This window comes from Excalfactoria chinensis, chromosome 14 (genome assembly GCF_039878825.1).
Source record: "Excalfactoria chinensis isolate bCotChi1 chromosome 14, bCotChi1.hap2, whole genome shotgun sequence".
NCBI classification, from domain to species: Eukaryota; Metazoa; Chordata; class Aves; order Galliformes; family Phasianidae; genus Excalfactoria; species Excalfactoria chinensis.
Window position 1 is genome coordinate 1,363,745 of NC_092838.1, and position 21,943 is coordinate 1,385,687.

The 21,943-nt window shown below is 54.3% G+C and overlaps 1 protein-coding gene across 2 annotated transcripts in view; it reads right to left on the reverse strand.

Annotated features, from left to right (window-relative positions):
* Positions 1-21,776, reverse strand: part of WDR90 (WD repeat domain 90) — a 24,445-nt gene extending 2,669 nt beyond the window's left edge. Inside the window, exons 1-40 of one of the 2 annotated variants that reach the window (XM_072349051.1) lie at positions 21,741-21,776; positions 21,183-21,274; positions 20,935-21,111; positions 20,574-20,712; positions 19,892-20,062; positions 19,267-19,390; positions 18,940-19,007; positions 18,394-18,494; positions 17,778-17,996; positions 17,302-17,364; positions 17,120-17,188; positions 16,840-16,950; positions 16,620-16,765; positions 16,166-16,223; positions 14,937-15,055; positions 14,338-14,499; positions 13,650-13,753; positions 12,559-12,675; positions 11,800-12,035; positions 11,200-11,339; positions 10,865-10,995; positions 10,528-10,658; positions 9,952-10,113; positions 9,268-9,396; positions 8,853-8,986; positions 8,741-8,778; positions 8,215-8,334; positions 7,636-7,812; positions 6,688-6,788; positions 6,503-6,568; positions 5,683-5,785; positions 5,087-5,208; positions 4,587-4,746; positions 3,426-3,501; positions 2,999-3,084; positions 2,470-2,581; positions 1,994-2,165; positions 1,478-1,600; positions 1,108-1,288; positions 550-680 (exon numbers count right to left, since the gene is read on the reverse strand). In XM_072349051.1, the coding sequence (XP_072205152.1) occupies positions 550-680; positions 1,108-1,288; positions 1,478-1,600; positions 1,994-2,165; positions 2,470-2,581; positions 2,999-3,084; positions 3,426-3,501; positions 4,587-4,746; positions 5,087-5,208; positions 5,683-5,785; positions 6,503-6,568; positions 6,688-6,788; positions 7,636-7,812; positions 8,215-8,334; positions 8,741-8,778; positions 8,853-8,986; positions 9,268-9,396; positions 9,952-10,113; positions 10,528-10,658; positions 10,865-10,995; positions 11,200-11,339; positions 11,800-12,035; positions 12,559-12,675; positions 13,650-13,753; positions 14,338-14,499; positions 14,937-15,055; positions 16,166-16,223; positions 16,620-16,765; positions 16,840-16,950; positions 17,120-17,188; positions 17,302-17,364; positions 17,778-17,996; positions 18,394-18,494; positions 18,940-19,007; positions 19,267-19,390; positions 19,892-20,062; positions 20,574-20,712; positions 20,935-21,111; positions 21,183-21,274; positions 21,741-21,750 (4,881 nt within the window). In that variant the 5' untranslated portion in view covers positions 21,751-21,776. Of the gene's footprint in view, positions 1-549; positions 681-1,107; positions 1,289-1,477; positions 1,601-1,993; positions 2,166-2,469; positions 2,582-2,998; positions 3,168-3,425; positions 3,617-4,586; positions 4,747-5,086; positions 5,209-5,682; positions 5,786-6,502; positions 6,569-6,687; positions 6,789-7,635; positions 7,813-8,214; positions 8,335-8,740; positions 8,779-8,852; positions 8,987-9,267; positions 9,397-9,951; positions 10,114-10,527; positions 10,659-10,864; positions 10,996-11,199; positions 11,340-11,799; positions 12,036-12,558; positions 12,676-13,649; positions 13,754-14,337; positions 14,500-14,936; positions 15,056-16,165; positions 16,224-16,619; positions 16,766-16,839; positions 16,951-17,119; positions 17,189-17,301; positions 17,365-17,777; positions 17,997-18,393; positions 18,495-18,939; positions 19,008-19,266; positions 19,391-19,891; positions 20,063-20,573; positions 20,713-20,934; positions 21,112-21,182; positions 21,275-21,740 lie in introns of both variants that reach the window. The other variant, XM_072349050.1, reaches the window with a different exon arrangement.
* Between the last annotated feature and the right edge of the window lie 167 nt (positions 21,777-21,943).

A 21,943-nucleotide genomic window follows, 5' to 3' on the forward strand; every position in this document is an offset into this window, starting at 1 on the left:
AAACTCCACAACCACCAGGAAAAAAACAGCTTTGCAGCCTTTTGCAGATTTTGAAGTCTGAGAGCTTAGGCAAAGTTCCTGTCACAGAGGACAAAGAGACCCTCCGTGAAGAGAAATAGAAAAGAGATGCTAAAAACACCCCCACTGTTGGGCTAACAAGCCTTCTGGCTTCACAGAGAAACCCTACAAAGAGCCAGATACAGACACAAGTCCAGGCTGCTAAGGCGTGAAGTGGGGAAATCACATCCAGGCTGTTACTGGGGGCATGGGCCAACCCAGGCTGCCCTCAAGGGATGCTGCTCTTGGAAGGCCCATAGCGCAGGCCATCCATGCACAGAGTGTCTGCAATAGCCACCAAAGGTTGCCCACCCTCCTAGGTAACCTGCAATGCACGTGGCTTGACTCCACTGAACCTATCCCTACAAAAACCCAATGGATGTGCTGGGCCTAAAGCAGAGTGGGACAATCGACCCAGCCAGGCTGCTGCTCCCTCCCACAGCACAGGGAACTCATTCCCACACAGTGCTGGGACACAGAGGCAGGTCCTACCTGCTTCCTGATGCACTGGAGGACGGAGATAGCAGAGCCCTTGTGGTCAGGAAGGATGCGGATGGTCATCCCGGTGCGAGGGCTGCTGACAGCCACCATTCCGTCCTTACCCCCTGATAAGATCATTTCTCCTGTGGTCAAAGGACAGAAGAGAATGGGATAGTTCTTATAGAAGAGTCTGATATCATGGGACAGCAGCGTCCCAGAACACCTGAAAGGCTGGGAACATCTGAATTAAGAGCTGGGTAAGATAAGATGTCTCAGGGACACACACTAAATCACATCCAAACAAGAGCCAGTGCAGCCTGTAAACAGGAAGACAAAAAGGAATATTTGCTGCATCCAAGCTACTTGCTTGTATCGCTGCCAATACATCTGCCAAAACCCATTTACCATGTGCTCTACTGACAGGTCTGCCAAAGCCCATTGGAATGAGCTCTCCCTGGGCCCAGCTTTTTGTGCAAGTTGTTGGAGGCACAACCTGTGCTTGGGTAACCCTGACAAAACCGAGCTGTGCTTCCCAGGCAACATCCCCACTGTTACAACAAGCAACCTCACCGTCCGTGGAGTAGGCAATTGCTGTCAGTGCAGTGGCATGGGGGTGCATTTTCAGCTCCATCTCTGTCCTGGAAATGCTGAAGACACGGATGGTGCCATCACTGTACCCTGCCACTACATGCTGGCTCTCAGCTTCCCATGTAATATTGGGGTGAGGCTTCCAGGCCAGGCACTGGCAGCTCTGCAAAGGAACCAGAGAAGGGAGACGATGACAGTGCAGACAGCAGGACTGTGCACAGCAAATGCACCACAGGCTCCACCTACGAGTATTTCTTCAGCTCCAGGTTGGCCTGTGAGGACATAGCAGTCCTTGCAGTTAGACTGCACCTTCTACCCAGACAAAAAAGACTGACGTGCCATAAAGGATTACCTGGTTCAGCACTTGAAACTGTACCACCAACTCCATTCTGCCCAGAGACCAAACCCTCACACTGCCATCTTCCCCACACGTGGCACACAGAGTCTCGTCAGGACTGAAGGACACTTCGGTCACCTGCAGCAAGGAGGGAGATGGGGAACAGGGGTCCTATGAATAATGCAGCCTGCAGCACATCAGCTCCTCTGCACCCCCAGCCCCCAGGACTCCTCCAAACATGATGCCCCACATGTAAAGGAAAGATTATTATCAGGCAAAGAAAACTCCCCATTACTGATGTCCAGCTAACATTCTGCTTCCAGACATTGCAGCACTCCACAATTAAACCTTACTGACTCTGCCAGCTGCATTTTCCACTCCAGCAGAAAGAACCACGGCTACTCACAGGCTGAGGCTGATGAACACCTTAAGGCTGAAGCAGCTGAGCATGAGAATGCCTGAAGCACAGCCCCTCGGGCACAAGCATCATGCAGAACACTGGGTAAAGTACACCATCCCTGTCCCTCAAACCTTGCTTTTGTGGCCACTGATGAGCCGGATGCTTGTGCTCTCCTTCCAGTTGATGTACCACAGTGTTCCTGCAGTGGTGCCCACAATTCCCATTTCTAAAGAGTCATCGAAGGCCATGCTGACTATCGTCCCATCCAGGGTGATCTCATGTTCCAGGAGGACTGAGCTAGGTCTGAAGGAAGGGAAGATCCAAGAGGGAACGGTTCAGCTGCTGGAACAGACACCGCCTCAATTTAATGCAGTTTTCAAGCATGCACAGTGATGTATTCAGAAATTCAGTGGGGGGCTCCTGGATGCTGAACAGTGGAGAGGAGAAGGTAAGGATGAAGAGCAGCAGCGTGGCTGTAGGAAGAGCTCACACATCTCTGAGAAGCCACCTTTCAGACAGCCCCTGGAGCTGCCAGATGAGGGGAAGAGCACTTCAAGAGCACAGCATGGGGTGGGTGCAAGCAGAGCAGATGCTGGACCTCACCTACCTGGCCTTAGGCCCCTTCAGCTTCAGCTCCTGCATGGCCCCCACTGCCCACAGGCGGATGCGCTTCGTGTTGCTGCCACTCACCAGCCTGTTGCACCGGCACACCAGCACACCTGGGAAGCAAATGGAGGCACCCATGGACACCCACCCATGAATAAAGCCCACCACTCTCAGTCAGTGCCCGGGGCACCAACTCATTGGGCAGAACAGGATGGGCCTGCAGCAGCCTGACACCTGCTGTTCTCACGGCCCAGAAGTAGCCCCCCAACCCGCTCAGCTTTGTCAAGGACACCTGGCTCACAGATCAACTGCCACCCAACAGTCAAAATCCATTTTTCCAAGCACAGCTGAAATGAGAGGCAGCGAAGCTCAGTGCTGCCCATTGCAGGCTTCCATCAGATTTTTTACAGCCCAACACTGGTAGCATTTAGAATCATAGAATCACCAAGGTTGGAAAAGACCTCCAAGATCACCCACCTGCCACCAATACCTCCCCACCACACCACGTCCCTCAGCACATTTGCACTCACCGATCTCGCCCTCATCAGCCTCCCATGTCATGAAGCAGCTGTTAGTCTCCGTGTCCCACACGCAGACCTGGCCTGAGTTGGTCCCGCTGTAAAGGAGGGTGTCAGCCCCATAGCAGAGAGATGTCAGCTCCACCAGCCCTAATACTTCAGGGACGGGGGCCCTATGAACCTGCCAGGGCACATGAAACAGAAAGGTCAAAGCGAATGTGTTGCTTGGCTAAAAGGGCAGCAAACCACCTCCTCAATGCATTCAGCTTGTGCATCAAATACAACTGAAAGCCACTCGTGGCCAGCATCACATTCTCACTAAGAGAGATCATCAGCTCTTGCAAAACTGTGCAGGCAGAGCCTCCATCTCTCTCAGCAGGGCTTGGAAAAGACGTCAGAAATCCAGAAGATACATTTCAATAGATGATAATAGATTTACCTTGAGACTGATGTCAGCCCCGCTCTGTTCCAGCAGCCAAAACGTAAGCGCTCCTTTCCCCACGCAGGCCATTTCTCTGTGAGAAAAAGGACTAAAAGCCATGTCATGGACTGGCTCGGAGATACGAGTCGATGACAGGAGTTCATAAGTGCAGGTACTCCACAGAGCAATGGTTTGATCATTGTAGTCCCCTAGGTAGAACATGAAAGAAGGAGGGAAGCAACCTGATGGAGCTGTAGGTGTCCCTACAGCAGAGGAGTTGGACTTGATGACCTTTAAAGGTCCCTTCCAACTCAAACGATTCAATGATTCTAACTCTGCAGCCCGAGCGCTTCCTTACGATGGCCATCAGCCAACGCACACATCACACTCTCATGTCATCCAGTTGTTGTCTCAGGCAGAGGCACATCTCACACGCATGCTCAGCAAAAGCAAAACAAGTGCTTCAGCGGCAGCGAAGGCTCCGTGATGTAATAGGTTGGAATCTGAGTTGAGGATGAGTAAAGCTGGCCCAACGCAAGCATCCCCAGCTCTCAGCCTGCACAGCAGGTACCTCATCGACCTTCCCCAGGCTCCACAAATCAGGGCAGACTTTCAGCTTTTTCCTTCTCCGCAGCCCAGAAAAGAGCCGGAGAAGGAGAGCTCCTCTCCCACGCTGCTCTGCAAAGAGCACAAAGCTCCCTTTCCCTGGAGCAAGCCTTGCTTTTTTTCAAGGGCAGACTCGCCAGCTCAAAGTGAACGTGTTGCCCGCTCCACAGGTCCCTTGCAAAACTAGAACTTACTAATTGTGTATCTGTCCTTTAAATGTCCCCTGCCTAAACAAAACAGACAGCTTGAGTGTCCATCGTGTGCTGGCATCACCACCTGGCAGGAGGCTCACAGTGTGAAGCCTGGATACTTCTGTGCAGTTCCAGCTAAGCAACAATAAGAAGGCCAGGAGAAGGCATTTCCCTTTGGATTCTATATATAGCAACTGCAAACTATTTACATGGCCTTAACAAGGACCAGTCAGCCAGAAAAAAGAAGCTGTAACTGCAAGAAAAAATGAGCCTACAGGGCAATGAGAGCAAACCCAGCACCCAGACCTGCCTGGTAAACACAGGGCACATTTTCCCCCACAAAATGCTGACTCCTGCACCCTGCAGTTACAGGGACACTCACCAATGGTAGCAAGGAACCTGTCATCCTGAGAGTATGCCATGGCTTGGACTTGGGTCTTGTGGTGGAAGAGATTTGCTGTACAAAGCCCATCCTGGGTGTTCCAGATGCAGATCTGACAATGGGAGTCTCCATCTCTCTTTCCTGAGGCAGAAGCCAGAGCCTAAAGGAATGATATGTTGTCATAGAGACCTTGGTAAGAGAACGTTTCATTAGTGTTGGCAACTGTTTGACCCACATTAAAGTCCTGCAGCTGGCAAATGGAAATTTCTCCTGTCATCTGACAGGAGGAGGGAATGGCGGCAGCACCCAGAGGGAGGGAGCAGCCTCACCCAGCCAGCACAAGGAATAGCTGAGCTCAGAACCCACTGCTCTTATTCCCATAACCCCAGGTCTCCATGCAGAAGGAGGAAGAGACAAACGGGATTTTAGTCAGTGATATTCCTTTAACCTGAGGTGATGCAGACAGAACACAGCCCTGGGCAAGCAGAAGCCTCTCCTACCTGAGCATCGTGGCTGACAGCAAGCGTAGAGATCTCCTCTACATGACCAAGCCAGTGATTCTGTGACCCTGAGTGCAGGTCTTCAACCACGATGATGCAGCCACAGGTGTAGGCGAAGAAGCCTAGCACAGAATGAGCAGATGGGATGTGTTCCTACAAAGGCTTCACATGCAGCACCCACTACAACTCACATCACAGACCAGGGAAATTAGTTTTTTCAAAGTAATTTGTAAAACCAGACTCTTCTATATGGCCCTTCCAGCATCCTTCCTGCTGGCTGAGCATGGAGCAGGGCAAATCTCACTTCCCATAACCTAAGTAAAGCAAAGATGCTGCGCATTGTTCCAGCTCAGAGAAAGGAGTTGAGGTGGACTCTGTGGCAGCTCCCACCCTCTTCTATCCATCTGACAACTGAAGCCTGGTGCTGTCCTTATCCACTAACATTCACCAGCAGCAAAGAAGTGTTACTGGGCTTTGTCAGCACGAAGAATCACCATGCTGAAGTAAAGATCCCAACCCAACAGCTGGAAGAACAGACCTCAGCTCAGTGTGTGTGTGTGTGCAGACAATGAGAGCTCACACTGCTCCCAGCATACCTGTGTCTGGGTCCCACACCATATTCCCTCTGCCATTCCCATTGTAGCCAATCACTGCTTTCAGCTTCAAGACTTCATTGCCAGCTGGAGGAGATAGGAAACTCTGCAAGAAAAATAGACATAGGCTTAAAGTAAGCTGTGAAAGGATGGTCTGGTCAGGTACAGTCAGGACACACATAAGAAAAGCATGCGTGCAAGCACACTCATCAAACACACACATACAACACACAGAGTCATGGCAGTGCTCGCACAATTCACATTCAGCACATCAATGGATCAATGAGAAAATGCACACACACATACAAAAGAGAAACTGCACCAACACAGTCAGAAACAGATGCTTTCAGACAGGGCACAAAACAGGCTGGCAGCAGTTTGCCATCTGATGAGCAGCTGCTAATCCTGCTGGGCAGGAGTTGGGTGGGTTTTGCTGGGTTGATGATGTGCTTCGAATAGGAACACAATGAGGGAAAAAGCACTACCTGGTGGGGGGCAGAGGAGGGAACTAAGGATGCAGGATGAACGTAGCTGTTCTCCCACCCACTGTGAACAGCGCAGCTTAGGGAAAGCTTGAGTTTCTGTTTTATTATCTCTCTGTTTATTAACAGAGCAAGAGCTGTGCCTTCGCTACCTTCACTACCCCCGATGGATTGCCTTCCCCAGCCTGCTTTGCCAATGCATCTGCTTGCAAATGTGTGTGTGATGAATCACGCCATTGCTCGCTTGTCTTTCACTTTCAATAGCACATGCCATTTCCATCGCCTTTGAATCAAAATTTATGCAGATTTGCTGAGCAGAAAACAAATTGAGCACAACTCACTTTCAGCTCGTCTGGAAAAGAGCTGCGTGCCGAGGAAAGAGGTAGACTAACGTTAATGAAGGGTTTCTGTTTGGACATCAGACCCGGGGGTGCATTTCACCATCAGTAACAACTCTGCAAAGCCACCTAACCCAGCACCCAAATGTCTCATTGTCCCCCAGCCAAGCAGACAGCACAGCTCTCACCTGGGGGAGCACGGAGGCCTTAAAGCGAGGGGTGAAATGCCGGTATGAATCTGGGCGGATGCAGCACTGGGACTTGGGACTTCTGGTCTCATTTCTGGGTTCTGCCATAGAAAGGAGAAAACAGTGCCTATGTGATGCTGCTGCCCATTGGAATGGCTTGGGATCAGCAGCTATGCTGTGGCTTGTCTGTCCTGATGCTGTGTGTGTGCATGCACACCAACGCACGGAAGAGGAAAGACTCAACAGCAGAGCCACACGTGCTTCTGTAGGACACTGTGAGGGGCTGTAGGCAAAGCAGCAGATTTCCAGGAGCAAAGGAAGAACACCCACCCCTCCATCACCCCACTCAGCCACATACCAAACAGCCTAAAGGCATCCATGTTGCACACATCACTGCAAAGCATAAGTCACGCAGCCAGAAAGAGGTTCTCGAACCAAAGCAGCAGAGGCACAGTTGAAGCTTTCCAGCAAACCCTGCCTGGGGCTGAGTGCTGGCAGCTGTGTGCTTCTGGCAGCTCGCCACGCACTGCTGGAGCTTTGAGAGGCTGTGCCTCTATTAATAGAGGTATTGGGAGCTTTAATTTCAGCTGGCTTTAATAGAACGTGCCACTTAGAGATGATACGGGCTCCAAGCTGAAGAGGGGCTTTTGGCACGCCTAGAAGCAGCAGCAGGGAAAGAGCCAGGCAAACAAGCAGACCTGGGGGCCAGCATGAGAGTCCCTTAATGACAACTTCCTCATCACACCTGGGACAAGGAAGGGACCTGAGGAGAACATTGCTGCCCTTTCTTTCACAACCCAGCACAACACTGGAGTGCCGCTCTGGGACTGTTGTGCATTTACAGCAATCTCTCTTTGCTTTTCAGGGACAGACCAAGCTGCCATGCAGGGTACGCTCTGTGCCCCAAGGAGCCAAGGTCTGGGATAGGTGGAGAAGGTCCCAAGTTACCATTTGCTGATGGTGCAGGAAACCTGCAGCTCTCCAGCCTCACTTTGGGTCTCACAACAATAAGCTCCTCGTTTCTGGCCGGCTCTGCCACGAGGACTGAGGTGTCTTTGCTTCCACTCTCCACTACTCTGCCAGGCAGACAGGCCTCCTCCTCTCTGTCTGACTCTGAGAAAATACCTGAAGAGAAAAGAATAGCAGGACAGAACTGACTGCGTCCTCCAGGGCTGCTTTACGCTCCACCGACCCACTGATTTCTGGTAGTGCTGTTCTGCTCAGTGTCACAACCCATTTGTTAGAGTGGAGGGCGAAGCAGACATTTCCTGCTGAGTATGTCCAACCAGGTGTTCACCACTGCCTTCATGGAGCTGTGGCAGCAGCTCAGTGTTTGGAGTTACAGCAGCACTGAGCCCCCACACCTCCAGCTAGCTTTGTCCACGTTAGGAGAGCACAGACTGCTCTGTCAGTCTGCAGGGAGGGGATGAGGGGCAGAGACAGCTCTGAGGATGCTGGAGGTCTGGGCAGAGAGCCTTACCCAAAATGAGACCAACTTCCCCCTTTCCTGCAAGCAATTCCTCTTACTTTGACATCCCGCTGCGTGGACAGAGCTGACGTCCAGACATGGTGGTGAGGACAACAGTGGAAGAGGAATTGTCTGCCGAGGTACATCAGACACATCCTTGAGCTTCTCAGAGCTCTTTTCTGTGAGAATAAAACACTTTGTGTAACTCCCATCGTCCCTTAAACCCTCTTCTCTTCCCAGGGTAACCAATGGTGATGGCTCCAAGCTCCTGTTCCATCATTCAAGGGAGGGATACAGAGACAGATGCAGGAGGCCAGGGAAGGACAGAAGGCAAAACCTGAGCTACCCATCAAGAAACCCACTGTGCTCAGCACATCCCCTCCTTGGCAGACTCTTACTGAGAGGTGCTAGTTGACTGAAGACTGCCAATGGGACTCATTAGCCAGTTACCCCTTATTACCTGACTGTCCTACTGAGGGAAAGAACCAAAATCCATTTCCCCAACCCCTACCATTTTCCCTACCAGGAAAAGCAGCTGTGGGAGAGCTGCCATCCAGAGCAACTCAGGGCAGCAAACAAACTTACCTGCTGCCAGCAGCAGAGGGGACTTGGAGGAACGGGTCCTAGGAGGCAATAAAAGTAGTGTTACAGAGAGGAGCTGGAGGAAGGGGAAGCACAGAGCTAACATGGCACTTACAGGGCTGGGGGAGACCTCTCTGCAGGTACAGCTAGGAAATCCCAGAGGAAGATGGCATCTCCAACGCTGATGACGTGCCGCTGGTCTGGGGTGAAGGCCACCTGGCACACAGGTTCTGAATGGCCAATGTACACCTGGGAGAGAGAGCGCTGTGAATTCCACCATCACTCTGCCAAAGAGGACTGTGGCTGCCACACTGTGGCTCCCTGCATCCATCCATCCACCCATCCATCCACCCATCCATCCATCCTCAGGGAATGACACTTCTGTCTGTGCTCCTCAGCAAAGGATCAGCACCCAGGGGTCAGCTGAAACACGTTGGCCCAAGCCACACATCTGCTACTTTCCAAGGATTCAGAAATGCTTTATCTGATGGAGGGGAACAGCAGCCTCCTTCCCTCCCCAAGTGCAGCACCTGGAAGTTGATGTTGAAGCGCATCCGGTAGTCCCACACTTTGATGACCTTGTCGCCAGCAGTGAGCAGGTACCCGGCATCCTTACTCAGCGCCAAGGAAGAACAGGACAACTTATGTACAGGGGACACCTGAGGACAGAGCACAGCACCAGCAGCATTAACTCTCTCGCTATCAACAAGTTACACACTTCTTTGGCAACAAGAAATGACAGGTCAGTCAGACAACGATGAGGGGAAATGCTTTTGGCCTCTGGTGAAGTTTAAAGGAGACAGAGATGACCTGAGAAAGGTCTGCACTCGCTTCCCAGTCCTTCTGTTTCTCCAGGAGTGTGAAGATCACTGAACACAAAGTGGACAGGACAGATCCACTACGATGCAGTTAGATTTCAAAATGCAAGTGGGTCACTTGGGCCTAAGTTAACCAGCTCCCTACCGACAGCCCCCTGCAGTGTAATAATACAAGTTCGCACCCTTATGCTTCAGCAAGAGGACAGGAGTGAGGCAGTACAGAAAAGAAAGACAAGCTCAGGCTCACCCTAACCAAGCCCACACTGTGACAGCCACATGCTCAGAACTCCTGCTTTCCTTGGAGCCCTCAGGGTGAGCTCTTCTCTCATGCAGCCTCCTGAAGAGCCCAAGCCCCACTGAGCTGATCCCTCAGACACGACCTTCATAGTGCCCTACCTCTCGCACCAGCCGTCCTGTTTTTGCATCAAGCACAAGGATTTTGTTGGAAGAAGTGGACACCAGGAGCTCTCCTTGAGACACGGGAGCAAAGCAGATTCTCACCGCAGAGTCCAAGGCCGTACTGTTCAAATCAAGGATGCTGATGTCCACCCTCAGCAGCTGGAAAACAAGAAGCTGCTGAAGAAATATCCTGGAGCAAGCACTGGGGGAGACTCAGGAACAGCTGCTGGGCAGGCACTGAGGCTGCTCTGGTGGCTCTCCTAACACAAGGCTACAGAGTTCCCCACACCCCTTCCTGTGCTCCACCTGGACATCCCACAAAGGGCTGCAGGGCAGAAGCAGGATCCCCACTGCTGCCCTTCCAATTGTCTTTCTAGAGGGGAGTGAAGCTGAGAAGGAGCAGCAGCCTTGACTTGGCAGTTTCCAGCTCACTGAGTGGAAAACTAAGCTGTAAGCACCTGAGCAAGCACCTGCTGCGCTGGGGAGGCCCCTCTTCAATGCTCTGCCCAACTCCGGACCTATCTCACTGGTTGCAACCTATGGCTCCCAGCACTGCAGGTTGCCTGCTGGTACCTCATCCAGAGAGCAGGCCTCCATCACGGTCACAATGTACTTGGAGGGCCCCACGAAGGCCAGGAGGCGGCTGTCCTCTCTGAGCACCAAAGCATCAGGACCACTGCCAGCATCCCGGGCCACCACGTTACCTGAGGGCCACAGCAAGAGAGAGGGAGAGGAGAGGAGCAAACGTCATCCTGCAGCATGCTGTGATGGTTATTATGGCTGCTTATTTCAAGGAATAAACACAAATGATGCAGCTTTCTGAATGGGCCGAGCTTGGTTTGATGCCTGCGCTACTAAAAAGACCTGAGGGGTAAAAAGAAAAAGGCAACCCAGAACCCCAAGGACTTACCCAGGACTCTCAGGATCCGGCTTTTCTGTGCCACGCAGCTGTAAAGAGCCAGAGTTCCCTGCAAACAGGAGCTGAACATGAAGTTGCCATCTGGAGAAAAGGTGAGGCCAGCAATCCGAGTGCGGTGCTGCCTGCAAGGAGGAGGGAAAGGTGAAACAGCTGGGAACCAAAAAAGCCACAGAAAAGAGCAGCAACATCGAGTGCAACACCGTGAGGAACCCAAGGGAGCAGAATAACTGGGGCCAAGCAGAGAACCCCGGCATGTCCATGCCTACAGCAGTGCCACACCAGCCATCACGAGCCCTTCCTGCCCCAGTGCAGCTCTCAGCACTTACTTGTGCTCTGTCAGGAGGTCGGAGGCAGTCAAGCTGAAGGTCCGCACCACGCCGCTGTCGAAGCCACAGGCGAGGATCCGCTGGGTGGGGTGGAAGGACACGGCACACGGCACCTCATCAGCAGCTGTGAAGTCGTAGAGCTGCAGGGAAAACACAGCACGGGCACAGAGCTGGAAGGAGCTGAGCCTGGCAGCCACACGGAATGGCCTCAGAGCTCCACCACGGTGGTCTCATAAGGGAACTCTGAGCATTCCTGCTTGCAACCAAAGCCCAACAAAGCCCGGAGTCTTTGGGCATTTAGATAAAGCCTTTGGGAATTGTGATCTGTGTTAAAAGCAGGATTCGCAAGGTGAAGGAAAAGAAAACAAATCAGGCTATTTTGTTCAATTACACCTTCAGAAGCTAAGACCAAATTGCACATTAAGCTAAGAGCCTGAGAACTCCAAGCTCCAGAAGGATTTCTTGCCCAGGGTACACCCCGTGCTCCAAGGGGGGACGCTTAAAAGCTCTTACACCACAAAGCTCTGATAACTCAGCTAAGCAGAACCTGGGCAGACGATTAATAAACATGAGATCCCCAGCAACTCTCATCTACCCCACCTGCTGCATGGACACGAGGTCCCACACCCGGATGCTGTTATCCCGGGACACCGTCGCCATCTGCTTCCAAACTCCCTCCACCGAGAAGGCCAAGATGGAATCCTCGTGGGAGCGCATCAGGGTGCTGTAACCCCGGGACTGGATGTCCAGGTAGCCCAGGTTCCTGGCTGTGGTCGTGCACAGGACTTTGTGGCCATCAGGGCTGATGCAGACAGAGCTCACCGGCGCCTCGTGCTCTGGGGGAGGACACAGCAGTCAGCACAGCCCCACAGAAGGAGCACGGCGCCTGGGGCTCAGCTGCAGAGCCAGATGCATTCGTGGGAAAGTAATGCACGCAGGAATAAACTTCCCACGTGATCTCAAGATCGAGTGCTTGCAGGTTTGAGCTCAGTGACAAATCAGCCTCTGCCCTTTCTAGCAATCCCTGGGCTCTGCCGCTACGGTGACTGTTTCAAATAGAGGGAAGAACAGCTTGACTTCTCCCCTGATTTTTCATGCATGAATGAGCTGTGGGTACAAGGGCACAGAAATCAAGATGCGCTGCCTGTTCTCCCCCAGGCCCTCCTGCCTCGTCCCTAGGAGTTACAAGAACGAGCAGCAATAAACAGTCACTCAAGTAAAACACTTCCAAGCCAGTCACCCCCAGTGACAGCAGGCAGAAAAAACACCCTCGTTCACAAGAGTTACTTTAGGAGACATCAGGGCAGAGGCTTTGCTTCCCAGCAGCACCGTGGAGGTGGGAAGGACCGCTCCGCTCACCTGCTTCGAGGACAACAGCTGAGAAGTCCAGAGGCCACAGCCGCAAGTAGCCGTCAGCTGAGCCCGTGGCACAAAGGGTTGAGGAGATGCTGATACTGTTGATAGCAATCCCAGCACCTGGAGAACCAATAAACACCATTTAGTTGTAATACTGATAGAAACAGGAAAACTCAAGCGGGTTCTCCCAGCCAAGAGCTGCACCAGCAACCAGAAACCCCACCGTGAAGGACTCTGATAGGTCCCAGTCACCCCTGTCACCTGCCAGCACTTCTAACACAGCTCTGTTTGCTCTTGCCAGGCAAGGAAAAGCCACTCTTAAAACCCTGCCATACTTTTGGCTTGCAAAAGATTTCGTAGCAAGTTTAAGAGTCTGAGACACACAAAACTTCCATCCCCGTGTCTCAAATCCTCTCTGCAGCGTCTGACAGGTAGAGAGGTGGGGAAAGCAGCTGATGTTTGGATGCCAGTATGAAGCCTCCAATCCCAGCACCAAAGGCAGCCATCACTGCTGCCACCAGGACACCCAGGGACATCTCTTCATCTCCGGGTTGTTTCCTCACCCACAAAGCATAAGTTGTGTGCTTCTCAAAGAGGCACAACTCCAGGTTAATTAGCTCCATATGCCAAAGCAAAACATGCACCGAGTTTTACGACAGCGGAGCAAGCGACACTTGAAAGTGAATCCTTCCTGCTGTTCAAGCTAATGGATGAGCTGAAAGCTGCACCGCTCAGAATGCGGCATCAAAGATCTCCACAGACAACTCACACAGGCCGAGTAATGAGGAAAAAAAAGGCCCAAATTCATCCTTTCATTGATCTGCTTCGCTTTTTCACATCGCTACATTAAGATTCTCATCAGCGAATTAAGACACCCCGTTTCATGTTGCTAAAGGCAATGCTTCTCTGAAAGCACAACCAGCACTGAAAACGCTCCAGTTCCTTCTTAGGACGACGCTTTGCTGCACTATTTGCTGTGCTTAAGGGGAAAACAGCTTGCTAGCAACGACACAACCAACCCCAAACAAGCTTTAGCAGCAGGCAGCTGCTTTATGCTACCAGGGCTTGGATCTATGAGGCCCCTGCCCGCCTACCTGCCCCATCCTGCAGCTGTGCAGGCAGCAGCTGCCGTGTGCTCCTCACGCAGACGTTCTTGTAGTCCACCTCCAGGACGTGGCCACTCCTGCTGCACACAAAGCTGGAAAGGAGAAGGATATTTGCACTGGTTCCTGAGGGTTAAAAGGAACCGTGTGGATGCACCATAGAAATAATCCAGGTTTACGGGGTGTTACTGTGCACAATTCCTATAACAATGCAGGTTTAGAGGGAAGCAATCATCTGCTAGGATGGAAATCTAGGGGCCTTTCCATGAGCTATCCCACAAACATACAGCCAAGATGGCAAGAGAGGAACCATTAAGGTAGGAAAACACCTCTAAGATCAGCAGATTTAACCCCCAACCCATCCCAAGGTTCTGGAACACCCCCAGGGCTGGTGACTCCCCCACCTCCATGGGCAGCTGTGCCACTGCATCCCCATCCCATCTGAGAACCTGTCCCTAATATCCAACCTGATATCCAATCCAACAGCCACAGCTTCCCATTTTATTATCTCCTGCCCCTTTGAAACACCCATCAGAAAACAAACCCAAAGCTCAGCACAGACTTCAGCGAGAAACCTCAGCGTGGGATGCAGCCCTTAGGAAAGGCAGGGGCACAGCTTGGTCTGCTTGGAGCTGCGTGTGGTAGCAGCAAAGGGGACAGGGGGAGGCTGCAGTCTTACAGCGTGCGGTCATCAGGCTCACGTGCAGCTGAGTGCCCCTCCTCGAAGGCCAGGTCAGTGAACTCCAGAGCGTGGTACTCGCCCAGGTTGACAGCACAGGAGCGCAGCGCTCCGTTCCGCACTCGCCAAAGCCTCACGCTGTCCCGGCCACACGACACCATCCTGTCACACGAGAGATGGGGGAAGGAATGGAAAGGGACCAAACCTTGATCCTGCAAGCCCAAACGGCAGAAGCACAGCACGGCTGGGTTGGAAGGGACCTCACAACCCATTTGGTTTCACGCTGTGGGCTGTGCCCCCCTCAGCTCAGCTGCCCAGCGCCCATCCATGACCATGGGCATCCCCAGAGATGGGCACCCACAGCTGTGAGCGGCAGTGGCAGGACCTCACTGCCCTCTGAGGAAAGAATTCCCTTTTAACATCTAACCCAATTCTCTCTTTTAGTTTAAGACCCTCCCCTCCTACCCAATCACTACGAGACAACACAAAAAGTCACTCTCCATCCTGTTTACAAACTCCCTTCAAAAGGCTGCAGCACCTCCAGTGCTCCACAGCCAAACCCCAACTGGTGCTGCCCACACGTTTTCTTTGCGTCCTACCTGGTGTCATCAAACAAAGCAATCTTCAAGCTCTGGATGTCCACATCCGTGTGCGCTCTGGCCAGCACCAGCACTTCTCCACCGCGAGTCACCTGGGCAGTGTTCCACACCACCACCGTCTGAAGGGAGACAGAGCAGCAGAGCAGCTGAAATATGGAAACCTTGGCAGAGGAAGAGTTTCCCAGCAGAGCAGAACAGCTGCACAGCCTGGGGACTGCTCTGCAGCTGGTAACAAAACTGAAGGAGGGAAAACTGTTCTCATGCAAAGGACTCAGGGCAGTCCAAGCAGCTCAGCAAAGCTTAATTGCAGTGTGTTTGCTTGACAACTGCAGTGATAGCGCCTGTGGTCTCAGGGTATGCTCAGAGCCTCTCCACCTCATGCAGTGGCTCCCGCAGGTCTCCGAGCATGGGGATGGACAGAGGTCACCCAAAGCCAAGGGGACAATCAGTGAGGACAGGCAGGTGACCAGACGCTCTGCCCTCAGAGAACAGTCAGGCTGGATCCAGCACAGCCCACAGCATCGCCCCAGCCGTGCTCCTGGGCAGCTCATCTACACCTCCCCAGCTGTGGGTCTCCAGCTCCCAGCCGGGCTGTAGGGCACTGTTTAATGCTGGGAAAAAGCCTGAGCAATCCTGCGGCTGTTTGTTTTCTTCCTGCAGGCAGTCAGCGATGGCACAGCTAATTGCTGGGAGCTGCCAATAAGGGATTGTTGGGTGAAAACAGTTGCACTGATAAAGCCCCAAAAAAACAGCTTTATTTTTGACTACTACGTGTGGGATCTGCGTCATCCTCTCGCTACATCAGTGGGTGGCAGTTTCAGCACCCAACACCCTTCCAGCACACAATGCCTGCAATGCCCGGAACGGATGGATCCAACCCCGCATCTGTCTGCTCACCCTTCATGCTACAAAAGATGTATTTTGGGGTTTCAGACTGTGCCCAATCTCCCACTTCAATTCCCACTCCTCCACTACGTGCTTGCAGTCCTTCCAGCACAAGGTGCTGCACAAGCACGTGTCCCTCAGCCAGGCAATGCTGTGTGTTAGTCTGCAGCGATCCCCGCAGGACAGAAGGAGAATCCTCCAGGCCTGGCTGTCAGCTGGAAGCAAGAGAGCCCATAGCAATGCTCTGCCTGCACAGCAGCTGCAGGATCTGAAGGAACAGCCCCCTTACACCACTGGCTCAGCAGGGCAGGAAAACACACAAAAGAAGACGTTTTCCATCTCACCGTTTTGCCGTGTCCATCCTTTCCAACACCACAGAGAACGGTTCCGCTGTAGGAAAAGCTGCAAGAATAGGGGGGAGGCCTGGTGAGGGGCTGCACCTCACAGCCCACAGCATCTCAGCTGGGAATCAAAGCAGGCAAGTGCAGGATGCAGGGAGACGGTGAGTGCTGCGGGATGAGCTGCCACTGGCTCAGCTGTGCTGGGAGAGCTGCCAGCAGGACTGCTGAGAAATGCAGGCAGCTGATGGGGAGCTGTAATTCACCCCTGCTTTATCGCACAGCGATAGCATGGAAAAGCTGCCATGCTGCAAAGCCTGCCGTTCACAATTACAGGTCCTCAATACCAAGGCTGCCTGGTGATAGGGCTCAACGTTGGGAAAGAAAACACAGAGAGGAAAGCCCGCTTTCTGGGCTGCACCGGGGCTGAGGATGCATCCCCTCCAGGGCTGGCACGTACCTGAGAGCCAGCACGGCCCGCACGTGGCTCTGGAACACGGCCAGGCAGCTGCCCTTGGGGAAGTCCCATAGGCGCAGCACACCCAGGGGACCCTCCTGTGCCGAGGCCAGCAGGGTGCTGCTCCCATTGAACGCCAATGCTGACACCTGTGGGACATCAGAGAGCTGGGATGGGAGCAACCAGGAGCGACTACAAGCCTTTGGGAGGAAATCACGTCTACCTTATCTGTGTGTCCAGTGAAGAACCTCTGCTCGCCAGTCTGAATCCACAGGGTTACTATAACTGCATGGCAGGGGTACACCACTGCAGAGCTGTTCTGAGTCCACAGCGCCTGCAGGAGTGAAACAAGAGGGCAGGTGAGATGTCACTGTGACCCCAGATCTGTCACAGGGTCACTTTCCCCAGCACAGATGGGGACGTGGTGCTCATCGGCCCTACACCCCTCTGAGAAAGCAGCACAGGGTTACAGATAAGCTCATACAACCACCCGAGGTACCGACCCACTTGGTGCTGCAGCCTCCAAAGCCGATCACCTTCCTCAGCTTCAGGATCGGATCTGGTAAGAAGCTCTGGAAACAAAGACAGGGCAGCTCAAAGATGATGGCAGCTCACCCACTGGATCCCTCCAGCCCCACTTCTTGGCCCTGCATGGTGCAGGGACAGCTCTGCTTTCTCTCCCTACCCTGCAGTGTGAAGCTTTCCCACTGGCTGGTCCATCTGCTCCAGGGACCTTCCTGTGCATGCCCTGTGGGTAACAACACAAGTGCCTTAGTGTCAGTGCATTCAAACCCAGCGTCCTCCCTTCAAGATACGGAGGTAGGAGTTGACAAAGAATGGACAGCCCGGAGACATCCCCAGCAATGTCAGCCCCACAGCAATGTCAGGGCACGTGGGCAGGGCTGGGGAGGGTGCCCAGAGCCTCGTGTGCTCAGCACAGTCCGGGCAGATGGAGCAAGGTGCAGGGGAGAGATCAGTGTCTGCTGAACATGTGGCTCATGGGGAGCCCTGACGCATGCAGGAAGCAAAAGCTCGTGTCCCGAGCAGCAGACCAAAGTGTCCCACCATCAAAGCCTCCAAAAGCAGGGGGGGAATGGTAAGGAGAACCACAATCACTCAAATGGGAAATGGGGCTGCTGCATCCTCTGCCTGCTCACTCACCTCCTCTGAGCCTGCATGGGTGGCATGGGCAGCTTCCTCGCTCCTCTGGTGTGCGTACACATGGATGCCACCATCACTGACAGCCAGAGACCGCGTGGAGTCCCCTGTGCCACGCAGCCTCCCATCCTCCACCTCCTGGTCCCCAACATGCAGAACCTCTGGGGCTGCCAGGTGAACCTCAGGGATTCTTCCTGCAGCTGCAGGGCACCGCTGCGGCACCTGGGAAAGAGTAAAGCCCCCAGCACAGCTCAGCCCTCCCAGCACCCACTGCAAGGGCACAGACAGGGGGACACCGCTGTCACTCCTGAGCAGCTCTGCACCCCTTCATTTCCTATCTTTAATCTGGAAGACAAAAGTATCTGCTGCCCAGCTGAGATGGGGATGGGTGTCTAAAGATTACGGAGTCGTTGGCATTTTTCTCCTCTCTGCTGTGTGCTACGCCAGAATGAACCACTGAGTTATTAAGTGAGGGCTTTGGGTCAACAGACCGTGCCCAGATCAGGCTGTAAATGTCAAGCAGCAGCTTCTACATCCTAAATACAGAAACTAAAGGAGAAGATGTGGGAAAAACTCCCTGTAAGGTAGAACAGAGCAGCATCCTCCCATCCACACTTACAGCTTTGGGACTGGTGACCTGCTGGACGAGGGACAGCCGGTCTCGAACTGCTTTGGTGAGCATCACCGGCTGGGGCAGCTGGCCAAGGGGCTCCTCTGAGCCTAGAAGGGCATGAACAGCAATGCAAAACCCACCTGGGTTTTGGATCCACCTCTCATTGAAACTACTGCAGCAGATACACAACAGACACAACACGCGTTGGATTTGCTGCCCTGAGTTTGGAGGAAGAAAGGCAAGGACTCTGACCCCAGGAGACTCACGGAGCTCTCAGTTCTCAGTAATGGCTATAAAGGAGCTCACCACGCAGATTCTTCTCAATTCATCTCATTTCCCAGCCAAGAAACATCTTTCCTCTGGCCGGCTGAGTGCTCCCATACAGTAAACATGGGCACTTTGGCTGATCCATGCCAGTCTCAGCTTATGGCAGCTCTCCCAGCATGGAGCACACACAAAGGGCTCTGACAGCCCCAGAGGTGCTACTGAAGCATATGCACAGTGCCAGCGTGTCCCCTCTGCTGTCCCACCCGCCGTCCCCAGCCATCCCACCTGCCACAGCACTGGAGCTGCTCTTCTGGATGGAGTCATACGGCAGACTGGAGCCGTCGGGTGGGAACCTGAGCGAAATCAGAAGGCACCACGTAACCAGGACTCTGCACAGGTATGTGGGATCTCACAACGCCCTATGCCTGGCACAGAAACCTCTCTCCAGAGCAGGTTGAGCTCATTGCCTCCTATAAGACTCCTCTTTTTACCACCCCCCACCCCCTGAGCAAATCTGTCCCTCCTTATCCAGCTTTACCCATCCTGCCTGCCTACACCACGCACCGACCCGGCCCAGCAGTGGAGCTCTGAAGCTCTGTGTGCTGTCAGTACCTGATGTAGTCATAGTGGTCGTGCCACCTTCCTCCCTTGGGCACAGGGAAGGCCATGTCCCGTGGCATTGGAGCAGCCCTGTGTCCAGCCGGGCTGGCACGACGAGCTTCAGAGAGCATCACACCTGGTGGCACAGGAGACAGGAGGTGACAGAAGGTTTTGCAAGGATCTGCCTGAAATCAGCCTCCAGCAGGACACAATTCCTCTCTTTAGGGGCAGCGAAAACACAAAGGCTACAACAGAAGCCCTGTAAGGGTAAGGCCCTTTTTTCCCCCCAATAAACACTGACTTTGCTAAGATGTTTAACTTTTTTTCTCTTCATTTACTTTTCCAGCTGGAAAATGAGATGCTGCTTTCCTCCATAGAGGTCATGAGGCCGCATCCTCTGCTGCACGTGGAACCTGCTCACATCTCAACAAGCACTTTGTCCCTTCCGCTTCCCATCACTGCTGCACTGCAGCCAGCCCAGCGTTTGCCAGACACTTTCCCATGCTCACGGGCTAAGAACTCAAGCTGCTCAGTGGGAGGCAGCGGCCCTGCTGCACTCTGGGCTCTAAAAGCAGCTTTTAGAACGCCGGGGTACAACCAGGTTTGGTTGCAATCTCGCAGGGTCTCGGCTCCTCACCTGGCTCAAACAACAAGTCGCTCGTGCAGACGTTTTTTACCAGCAGGTTGGAGCAGAGTTTGATGCTCTTCAGGTGGCTGTACCGCCGGCTCAGGTACAGGGAGAGCACATAGTGCAGGTCAAGCACCAGGCAGGTCCAGCGTGGGTTGGCAGGGGCTGCTCCCACCAGGTCTGCAGACAAAGAACCTTAACAGGCGCAGCAAACTTTGTACCAAGGCCCTTGCAAAGCAGGAGACACGAGGTGGGTGGCACACATGGCACGGCTGTGCCCCATCCATCCCCTCACTACACTGCTCCTCCACCCCCACCCAGCACACACAGCCGGCTTGGGGCTGCACTGTTAGCGTGGCTGCAGCAATAGAAATGCCACCTGCTCGGTGCACAAAGCCTTCTTCCCTCGGAGCCACAACCTCCCAGCTCCTCAAGGTCCCTCTGAAGTGCACAGAAAGGAAAAAGCCCCGAACCCCTCTGCACCCCAAGTGAAAGCTATTGCCTGCTCCACATCTCCTCCAGGCTCAACCTCTCTGCTCCCAAATGGCACAAATATGAGATGAGGAAACTCACCTCACCCACTGCTGTGAGCTGCAGGAGGGATGCTGGGCTCCCCCTCAAGCCTCCTGCACCCACAGCGCTCTGCTCGGAGACCCCACAGACCTAATAACTCACTTTGGCCACCTCTTACCTCTCCTGGAAGCCTCGGCTGTCCTGTCATGCAGCGAACCCTTGGCTGCCCCACAGATGAAGGGGAACTGGAGCCACGTGGCCGTGGATTTGAACTCCTTGAACAGGTTGGAGAAGGAGACGCGCACCACCTGGTTCTCCTGGGGACAGACGTGAGCACATCGCTCACCCTGCAGGTTTGGGTTGGACCTCACAGCCCCCCCAGCTTTCCTGCAGCCCCCATCAGGCACTGGATAACAGCCCCAGCAGCCCCCAGCACTGATCCCGAAGGAGCGCAGGGCTCCATCACCTCCTTAAATCCCTTCCGCAGCTCCCACCAGGACCCGGTCACCCCTGACTGCCCACCCCACGTCCCCACACACCTCGGTGGCCACATCCAGGTGCACCACGAAGTACTTGCGGGGCAGGGGCCGGAACAGCAGGTAGAGATAGCGGCCACACAGCCCCAGGGACTGGGAGCCGGTGCGGGGCAGCTGCAGGTAGTTGCTGGTGGGGATGGAGCCCCGGATGCGGTACACGGTGCCCTTCAGCGCCTTGTCCTGCAGGAGCACAGAGCGCTGGGGTTGTGCCGCCCACCCGGGGCAGGGCTCAGCCCAGGTCCCTCCGTTACCATCACGGCGGTGACGTCCCCCTCCTTGTGGGAGCGCTTCCATTCCTCCACGCGGAAGTGCTTGAAGACGTTCAGGTAGGGGCTCTGCCACGCTGCGGGGAGGCGATGCGTGGGGGGCACAACGCGGGGGGCACCGCGACATCAGCGTCACCCCCCCCAGCTGTCACCCCCCCCAGCTGCCACCCCCCCCACTGCCCCAGCGTCCGCCCCAGCCCCATCCCAGCCCCATCGCAATGCTGCCCAGCCCTGTGCCGGTGCCCCCCCGCCGTGTCCCGGTGTACCCCAATATGCCCCCGGTGCCCCCAGACCCTTCCAGACTTGTCTTGATGGATCCCATTGCCCCCATCCCTACCGCAGCGTGTCTCCGTGTCCCTATTCCACCCCAACCCAGTCCCCACTGTATTCCAGTGTCCCTATTCCCCCAGCCCTATCCCACCGCGTATTTATGTCCCCACGCCCCCAAACCCTAAGCCAGCCCTGTCCCGGTGTCCCCATCCCCCCCCGTGATGTCTCGGTCCCCCCCTCCCGGCTCCCCCCCTCCCGTCCCGCCGCCGCTACCCGCCGCCATGGCTCAACCGTCCCGCGCGCCCGCCGCCAATCAGCGCCCGCACGCCGTGAGGCCACGCCCCCCCCTCGGGATGACGTCACGCAGTGCCCGCCCAGCGGGGCCTCCGGGCCGGGAGGGGGCGCTGCTCTCCCGCAGCTCTCAGCGCGCCCACGCGTGACCGTGACCCCGCGGTAAAGGCGTGGGTCCCAACACG